The sequence below is a fragment of the Malaclemys terrapin genome, chromosome 1 (genome assembly GCF_027887155.1).
Source record: "Malaclemys terrapin pileata isolate rMalTer1 chromosome 1, rMalTer1.hap1, whole genome shotgun sequence".
In the NCBI taxonomy this organism is placed as follows: domain Eukaryota; kingdom Metazoa; phylum Chordata; order Testudines; family Emydidae; genus Malaclemys; species Malaclemys terrapin.
In genome coordinates this window covers 192,603,972-192,613,886 of record NC_071505.1, presented here as the reverse complement: position 1 = coordinate 192,613,886, position 9,915 = coordinate 192,603,972, and the positions used below count along the sequence as shown (strand labels likewise).

At 48.2% G+C, this 9,915-nt stretch overlaps 1 protein-coding gene across 1 annotated transcript; it reads left to right on the top strand.

The window, feature by feature from the left end:
- Window positions 1-895: 895 nt before the first annotated feature.
- LOC128835125 (eukaryotic translation initiation factor 3 subunit A-like) lies at window positions 896-6,673 on the top strand. Its single transcript, XM_054024568.1, has 3 exons — window positions 896-1,121; window positions 2,198-2,558; window positions 6,604-6,673. Exons 1-3 carry the CDS (start codon window positions 1,106-1,108, stop codon window positions 6,671-6,673), a joined length of 447 nt encoding a protein of 148 aa, XP_053880543.1. The 5' UTR covers window positions 896-1,105.
- The last annotated feature ends 3,242 nt before the right edge of the window (window positions 6,674-9,915 follow it).

Here is a 9,915-nt window from a genome sequence, read left to right as displayed (position 1 = left end):
AACATCATAATATTTTCCTACCTCACCGGGATGTTGTCAAGATCAATACATTCAAGGTTGTCAGATGTCTCAGCTATTATGGTAATAGAATCCATATAAGTAACTAAGATAAATAGATACTACTACTCATACCAGGAAAAATTCTCAGAAAAAATAGCCAGTTAGTGTGAGAAGATGTTTTTGTTGCATCCAAGGCCTGGTCTACACTAAGACTTTAATTCGGATTTATCAGCTTTAATTCGAATTTACCCTGTAACCGTCCACACAACGACGCTATTTATTTCGATGTAAAGGGCCCTTTAAATCCATTTCTGTACTCCACCCCGACGAGCGGAGTAGCGCCAAAATCGATATTGTCATTTCGAATTAGGGTTAGTGTGGCCGCAATTCGATGGTATTGGCCTCCGGGAGCTATCCCACAGTGCATCATTGTGACCGCTCTGGACAGCAATCTAAATTCGGATGCACTGGCCAGGTAGACAGGAAAAGCCCCGCGAACATTTGAATTTCATTTCCTGTTTGCCCAGCGTGGAGAGCACAGGTGACCACAGATAGCTCATCAGCACAGGTAACCATGCAGGCTGATAATCGAAAAAGAGCACCAGCATGGACCGTGAGGGAGGTACTGGATCTGATCGCTGTATGGGGAGAGGATTCAGTGCTTGCAGAACTTCGTTCTAAAAGACGAAATGCAAAAACTTTTGAAAAAATCTCCAAGGGCATGATGGAGAGAGGCCACAATAGGGACTCTGAGCAGTGCCGCGTGAAAGTCAAGGAGCTCAGACAAGCCTATCAAAAAACAAAGGAGGCAAACGGTCGCTCCGGGTCAGAGCCACGGACATGCCGCTTCTACGCCGAGCTGCATGCAATTCTAGGGGGGGCTGCCACCACTAACCCACCTGTGATCGTGGATTCTGGGTCAGGGATAGTCTCATCAGCGACGCCTGAGGATTCTGCCGATGGGGGAGAGGATGAGGAGGAGGATGAGGATGAGCTTGCAGAGAGCACACAGCACTCCGTTCTCCCCAACAGCCAGGATCTTTTTCTCACCCTGACTGAAGTACCCTCCCAAGCCTCCCAAGCCAGTACCCAAGACTCTGACCCCATGGAAGGGACCTCAGGTGAGTTTACCTTTTAAAATATAAAACTTGTTTTAAAAGCAAACGGTTTTTAATGATTACTTTGCCCTGAGGACTTGGGATGCATTCGCGGTCAGTTCAGCTACTGGAAAAGTCTGTTAACGTGTCTGGGGATGGAGCGGAAATCCTCCAGGGACATCTCCATGAAGCTCTCCTGGAGGTACTCCGAAAGCCTTGCCAGAAGGTTTCTGGGCAGTGCATCCTTATTCCCTCCTCCATGGTAGGACACTTGACCACGCCATGCTTGCAGCAAGTAATCTGGTATCATTGTCTGACAAAGCCTGGCAGCGTATGGTCCCGGTGTTTGCTGGCATTCAAGCAACATCCGTTCTTTATCTTGTTGTGTAATCTTCAGGAGAGTGATATCACTCCTGGTAACCTGGTTGAAATACGGGGACTTAATTAAGGGGACAGAGGTGGCCGTTCCTACTGGGCTGTTTGCCTGTGGCGGAAAATAAATCCTTCCCTGCAGTTAGCCAAGCACAGATGGGAAATTGGCCCTGAGTTTTTTGCGTTTGACTAGCAGGGATCTTCCCTGTTACCAGCCACGCGGTGGGGGGAGGGCTACCGTGATCATCCCAGAGAATTCATGGCGGGAGGTGGGCGGCGGCGGGGGGGGGGGTGGTTAGTTTGGTGCCTGCAGGGATCTTCCCTGATACCAGCCACGCGGTGGGGGGGGGGGAGGGGTAAAGCGATCATCCCAGAGAATTCATGGCGAGAGGGGGGGGGGTTACTTTGTTTTCTGCTGCTGCTGCTGAATGTTAACAGAAAAACCGCAGCACTCTATAGGCTATGCTTGGTATGTGGGAAAGGAGGGCACAGAAGCTGTAAAACAATGGCTTACCATGGCCGCATGCAAGCCGAATTCTGTTGCCCAGACCTGTGCTCTCTAGCAGCAAAGCCACAGGCACTCAGCATTAAGAGGCAAAATGCGACCTTGCACAGAAATCACATGTGCTATATAATGTGAATAGTGTTGGTCACCGTGAAAGAGTATAAGCATTGTTCTGCAAAATGTATCTTTTTAAACAATTCTCTCTTTTTTCCCCTCCCTACAGCAGCTGCAAATTCCTCAAGCCTCCCTCCTCCATCCCGAAGGTTATCACAGATAAGGCGTCGTAAGAAGAGAACGCGAGACGAGATGTTTTCTGAAATTATGGAATCCAGCCGCAGTGACAGAGCTCATCTGAATGAGTGGAAGGAAACAGTTTCAAAGTATAGGAAAGAAGCCAGTGAACGTGAGGACAGGAGGGACCAACGTGAGGACAGGAGGGACGCTCGAGATGAGAGGTGGCGGCAGGAAGACCAGAGGAGGCAGGATGCAACGCTGGGGCTGCTGCGTGAGCAAACAGACATGCTCCGGCGTCTGGTGGAGCTTCAAGAACGGATGCTGGAAAACAGACTGCCGCTTCAACCCCTGTTCCACTCTCCCCCCTCCCCATGTTCCGTATCCTCCTCACCCAGACGTGTAAGAACACGGGGGGGGAGGCTCCGTACACCTTCCCATTCCACCCCAGTAGACAGCCCAAGCAAAAGGCTGTCATTTTTTTAACATTTTCTTTGTGGCTTTTTCCTTCCCAACAATCCTCCTCCCAAATACCACCCGGGTTCCCTCCCTCTTTTTCTAATCTATTAATAAAGAATAAATGATTTTTTAAATGATAGTGACTTTATTTGGTTTGAAAGAAAGCTGGGGGAAGGGGGAGGGAAAATCAGGCAATAAAGGGGGCGGGGTTTCATGAAGGAGAAACAAACAGATATTTCACACTGTAGCCTGGCCAGTCATGAAACTGGTTTTTAAAGCTTCTCTGATGCACAGCGCTTCCTGGTGTGCTCTTCTAATCGCCCTGGTGTCTGGCTGCGCGTAATCAGCAGCCAGGCGATTTGCCTCAGCCTCCCACCCCGCCATAAAGGTCTCCCCCTTACTTTCACAGAGATTGTGGAGCACACAGCAAGCAGAAATAACAATGGGGAGATTTCTTTGGCTGAGGTCAGAGCGAGTCAATAATGATCGCCAGCGACCTTTTAAACGGCCAAATGCACATTCTACCACCATTCTGCACTTGCTTAGCCTGTAGTTAAACAGCTCCTGACTCCTGTCCAGGCTGCCTGTGTACGGCTTCATGAGCCATGGCATTAAGGGGTAGGCGGGGTTCCCAAGAATAACTATTGGCATTTCAACATCCCCAACGGTTATTTTCTGGTCCAGAAAGTAAGTCCCTTGCTGCAGCCCTTTAAACAGAGTAGTGTTCCTGAAGACGCGAGCGTCATGAACCCTTCCCGCCCAGCCCGCATTGATGTTAGTGAAACGTCCCTTGTGATCCACAAGTGCTTGCAGCACCATTGAAAAGTACCCCTTGCGGTTTATGTACTCGGTGGCTTGGTGCTCCGGTGCCAAGATAGGGATATGGGTTCCGTCTATCGCCCCACCACAGTTAGGGAATCCCATTGCAGCAAAACCATCCACTATGGCCTGCACATCTCCCAGAGTCACTAACTTTCGTAGCAGCACCTGAGTGATTGCTTTGGCTACTTGCATCACAGCAGCCCCCACAGTAGATTTGCCCACTCCAAATTGATTCCCGACTGACCGGTAGCTGTCTGGCGTTGCAAGCTTCCACAGGGCTATCGCCACGCGCTTCTCAACTGTGAGGGCTGCTCTCATCTTGGTATTCTGGCGTTTCAGGGCAGGGGACAGCAAGTCACAAAGTTCCATGAAAGTGCCCTTACGCATGCGAAAGTTCCGCAGCCACTGGGAATCGTCCCAGACCTGCAACACTATGCGGTCCCACCAGTCTGTGCTTGTTTCCCTTGCCCAGAATCGGCGTTCCATGGATAGAATCTGCCCCATTAACAACATGATCTCCAAAGCACCGGGGCCCGTGGTTTCACAGAATTCTGTATCCGTGTCCGTGTCCATTTCCATGTCAATGTCCTCATCATGCTTGTCGCTGCGCTGCCGCCGCCACTGCCTCCTCGCCTCGTTTTTCTGGTCCTGGCTGAGCATAAACTCCACGAGAATGCGCGAGGTGTTTACAATGTTCATGACTGCTGTCTTGAGCTCAGCGGGCTCCATGCTTGCCGTGGTATGGAGTCTGCAGTGTTCACCCAACCAGGAAAAAAGGCGCGAAAATGGTTGTCTGCCGTCCGTTGCTTTCATGCAAGGAGGGAGGGAGGAGGTGAGGCTGTACCCAGAACCACCTGCGACGATGTTTTTTGTCCCATCAGGCACTGGGATCTTAACCCACAATCCCAATGGGCGCGGGAGACTGCGGGAACTATGGGATAGCTATGGGATAGCTACCCACAGTGCAACGGTGCAGAAATCGACGCTAGCCCCGGTACTTGGACGCACACCACCGAATTAATGTGCTTAGTGTGGCCGCATACATTTCGACTTTATACAACCTGTTTTTCAAATCCGAATTATATAAATTCTGATTAATCCCGTAGTGTAGACATACCCCAAGATTCGTTTGCCACTAAACTATTCAACTGGTAATTCACATGCCGTAATTACAGAAATAACAGTTGAGACGGGAACTGCTGGTGATACTTGATGGACTGGACCACCCACCAGTGCAAATATTATTGATTAATTTACAGAGATTCATAATGATAGCTATTTGTCTGTAAAGCACCTAACATGCGTTTCTCATCAGGAAGCTAATACAAATACTGAGGACAACCTGAACCTTCCATTTCTTCAGTTACTGCTGATGATTAAGGCCTAGTATGTGATGTCATCTATCACAATCTACAGTCTCAGTGATAAACTACATAGTTTTGTTTGTTTTTGAGAGCTCAAACGCATTAGCTGCTTAATATCCAAACCAAGAGAAATTGAGGCTATTTCTGCAAATATCTATATTCATCTTATCTTTTTTCTTCCTAGTTCATAGGTAAATGAAAAGTAGTTCAGTTCACTGTAGAAGTGGGCCTGATCCAAAGTCCATGAAAGTCAATCGGAGTCCTCCCATTGACTTCCTTGGGCTTTACATCAGGCCCCCTAGCTATTGATGCCAAACCACCCATAGGCGCCAACTCCGTGGGTGCTCTGGGGCTGAAGCACCCACCAGTCACTCACTGATCAGTTGTTCAGTGGGCCTCGCTGATCAGCTGTTTGGTCGTGGGCGGTAAAAGTCGGTGCCTGTGAAACCACTGATGGTCAGTGCATGGAAGCAGAGCTTTGCGTTTGGGATTCATAGCCCTGTTTTCCTAACAGTCAGTGAATTGATTAGGAATTGCAGTATCCTGCCCAGAGAGAACAGGTGATTTTTCCAGTCAGTCACTCAGTGGCAGAGTTGGAATGAAGAGCTCAGGACTCCCAGAGTCTCAGGCTCAGACTACTAGACTAGATCATCTGTTTAGTCTCAGCTTAATTTGATCTTCCTTTTAATTTAGCCAAAAGCTCAGGAACCAAATAATTCGTACTAACGTACCCTTTTTTGATTATTTTTTCACGTTAGGTAGGTCTTACTGGATAAAGTCAATGAGACTATAGAAAGATGGCATACAATTATAAAGGCGGCTAAAATCCCATGGGCCACATGCTTCCTGTCTGAGTTATTCCCATATAGGAAACTTCACAAGTTCCAACTAAAAGAATTTCCCCATTCTTTCACTGGGAGCAGGGTGGGAGGCAAAGCTGCCCTCCTACAGAGGAGGCCAGGGGTTAACCTGCATAAATTCATGGATCTTGGGAGACCAGATCAAAGCAATGGTCATCTATGTGAAAGCCCTTCACTCCGCACTGCTGCCTTCAAGGCTCTCCTGCTGTTGTTCTCTGCTTGACAGACTGTAAATTCTTTGTGGCAGAGAATCTGTTTCTCCCACTCCTAGCCCCCCATCTCTGGTGCTATCTATCTTAGAATCTTGTATGGGGCCCCCTGTCACCATAGTACCTGAGTGCCTCACAATCTTTAATGCATTTAGCCTCTGTGAAGCAGAGAAGTGCAATTATCCCCATTTTATATTTGGGGAATTGTGACACAGAGAAACTAAGTGACTTGCCCAGTATCACACAAAGCTTTTAGTGAAGCAGGGACTTGAACGGAGGTCTGGCAATGCCTAGGCTAGCCCTCTAAGCACTGTACCATCTGTCCTCTCCACTAGACCACCAACAGGGGGAGGGATAGCTCAGTGGTTTGAGCATTGACCTGCTAAACCCAGGGTTGTGAGTTCAATCCTTGAGGGGGCCACTTGGGGATCTGGGGCAAAATCAGTACTTGGTCCTGCTAGTGAAGCAGGGGGCTGGACTCGATGACCTTTCAAGGTCCCTTCCAGTTGTAGGAGATGGGATATCTCCATTAACTATTTTATTATTATAACAAATGTGATTACCACAAAAGGTTGTATTAGACAGATGTTATTCACATTATAAGCACCCCCATTGTGCTATATCAGTAAACTATCATTGCATTCTGATGCTCATTCAAATTATAAAATCAATCCCTTATTTCAGTCAAGTGCTACAAATGGACTTGACAGAAGTAAGAGAAGGAAACAGAAATATCTGCGAGGTGTCAAACTGATGCCTATATACTGTAAATTAAGGATGATAAATTATCTTTATTATTGACAGTTCATTTGTCTCTCATTTGATTTCATTCCTTTCTGTTGGGTGTATTTTATCCCAGCTGGAAAGGTTAATTACTTGATTGCTGAAAATCTGTTTATGAATGCGTGAAAAAATGGCCAATAAATAAGGTTCTTCCTTGTAAGGAAACATACTGTGTTGTCAGGATGAACGGTACAAAGCGGGCATTTCTTGACAAGATCACTGTAAATGTACTCTGGATGTAAGTTCAAACAGATCTAAAGAAAGTCTAACAGCTGGGGGCTATTTATTCAATGGATTCTCTTCCCATATTTTTCGTACTTTACTGCAAATAAACCATAACTGCATGCTTGTGACACAGTAATTGAAACAGAAAAATACTAGGGTTTTTTGAGAAAGGAAGTGGAGATGTTTTCAACTGTCAATGTCCCTCTTTTTGAAGAATGTGATTTATATTGGCCTTTACACTTGTTTTGCTTGCCATAAATTATTGTCATAGACCAGCAAAATACTTAACTGCCTGGCACATTATTCAGTGTTAGCTATAAATATCCTGCCTCATTGCCCTGTAGTGAATCCTTCTGGAAGATTTTCCTATTAGAGTAGTTAAGGAAGCTACTACATGATCAATAGCATTCTGGGGTCAAAATGTATCATCCATTTTAAACAGTGTATAGCTAAGCTGGTCCAGGTCTGGCAATTTTAAGATTGGTATTGCATGGAAACATTCTCTCTTCTAAAACTAGTGCCTCTCTCTTTGTAACTACAAAAAACAACCTGAGGGTTTGTACTAAGGGCTTGATCTGACACTCTCTGATTTCCATGGGAACTGGATTGTTATTTGTATTACCATAGTGCCTAGAAGACTTAGTGATGGACCAGGACTCCCTTGTACTAGAGCAAAAAAAGACAGTCCCCTGCAATAATGGCTTACAATCTAACATGCAGGGATGATTGAAACCAAATTTCAAATACCTATATGCATACATTTTCACAGGATTTAGCATCAGAGTTTAAGGCCAAAATGGACCGCCAGATCATCTAGTCTGACCTCCTGTATACCACAAGCCACAAAACCCCACCCAGCCACTCTCACACCAAGCCAACAACCAGAATTAGACCAAAGTATTTACAGCCCTCAGGAGGCTAAACTGTTGTGTGCCCCAGGCAGAGAACAGGAAGGACTGAGGTACACATGCCCAGGGGCCCTTAAATGGCAGGGAACTGATTTGGTGAGATATACCAACAGGGCCGGCTCTAGGCACCAGCAAACCAAGCATGTGCTTGGGGCTGCACTCCGGCCATTTTTTGTTTTTGTTTTTGCTTCAGGCGGCAAAAGCCTAGAGCCGGCCCTGGCAGCAGCAGCGCGTTGTGCAGGGGGGCGGGGGGGCGTGCCCTGGGGCCACTGCGGTTCACACCGCGGGGGAGCAGCACCTGCACCTTGTGGCTGGGCTGGGCAGGCTCCGAGCGGGGGACACTCGAGCTGGGGGCCGCCCCGCTGGGCACATGGAGCCACCTGCAGGTGCCGCAGGCCGGCCACCCCCCAGCGTTGCAGTAGGGGCTGGGTGAAGTGGCCCAAGCCGCCCAGGAACTGCGGCAGGGCAGCCAGAAGCAGCAGCAGCAGGGCCATAGAGGGTGGGGTGCTGCCGTGCAGGGCCCGCGTCCCGCTCTCGGGGGCTCTGCTCCCTCTGGGGCTACCCTGCCCCAGCTCCTCAGCCCCCTGCCAGGGCAGTCTCCCAGTTCTGCCCTCCCGGGTGCCGGACGATCCTGGAGGTGGAAGCCCTGGCTGGAGGGACCCTAGACTGAGGCGTGGCCCGGGAGACATGTTGCTTACCCCAACCCTGCCGGCGCCGGACCTGCTGGAGGCAAGAGGGGAGCGGGCAGAGTCAGCACTGGTGGGAGGGAGCCCAGGGCTGGGGTGGCAGGGGGTGTGGGTGGGATGGGGGGGGAGAGCCCAGGGCTGGGGTGGCAGGGGGTGTGGGTGGGATGGGGGGGGAGAGCCCAGGGCTGGGGTGGCAGGGTGTGTGGGTTGGGTGGGGGGGAGAGAGAGCCCAGGGCTGGGGCAGCAGGGGGGCAGCCAAAAATTTTTTTGCTTGGGGTAGCAAGAAACCTAGAGCCAGCCCTGTACCCAAGATGATCCTAGCAAGTGACCACCAACACCAGGCTGCAGAGGAAGGCAAAAAACTCTTAAGATCCCTCCCAATGTGACCTGGGGGGAAATTCTTTTCTGACCCCGACTATGGTAACCGGTTAGACCCTGAGCATGTGAACAAGGCACACCAGAGCCAAGCACCTGAGAAAGAGAATTCTTAATACTACCTCAGAGTACTGGTCCATTCCATCCAATGTCCCATCTCCAGCGGTGGCAATCTCTGATGTTTCAGAGGAAGGAGACAGACAAATGAAATCGAACACAAATTCCCTTCCTGCCAAAGGATCTACTGAAGCCCTGGACCATGAGATTTTAGGAACGTAAGACATGAACTGGAATGGACCCCCCAGGGCTGCTGAGCCCTGCCCCCACAATATCACAGGCAACCCTGCCATATAATCCCACCCAGATTTATCAAGCTCTACCTTAAAACTAGTTAGATTGTTTGCCCTCACAATTCCTATTGGGAGGCTGTTCCAGAACCTCACTCCTCTGATGGTTAGAAACCGTCTTCTGATTTCCAGCCTAAATTTATTCACGGACAATTTAGATTCATTTGTTCTTGTAACAATATCATCTTTAGCTTAAATAGCTCTTCTCTCGTTGTGATCAGCTGAATCAAAAGGGTGAAGCCACTCATGAAATTTGGATCCAAGGTTGTATTCAATCCTCCTCCTCAACGTCCAGGGTTGTTCAGGCCCGTCTCTAGCAGATATAAGCAGTGACAACATAATAAAAATCCTTCCACATGCAAAAAAAAAAAAAAAAAAAAAAAAAAAAAAAAAAGAAACAAAAAGGGAAATATTCATCTAAAGCTGTATATCCTACAAAATCTATGGTGAGCAAAGTGGAAGTTGAGGGAGGCTAAGAATATTTGATATTAAATATCTGAACTATTTATGGTATGCACAAGGTACAGAGGATAAACCAACATGGTGCCCCCAAAGAGGGCAAATGTCATCTGACATGGCTGAGAACATTATTATTAGAATGGAGAGGGAAAGAACTGATAAAACAAGAAATATAGTGGAATCCAGAAGAGGAACCCACAAAAGCTTGGAAGG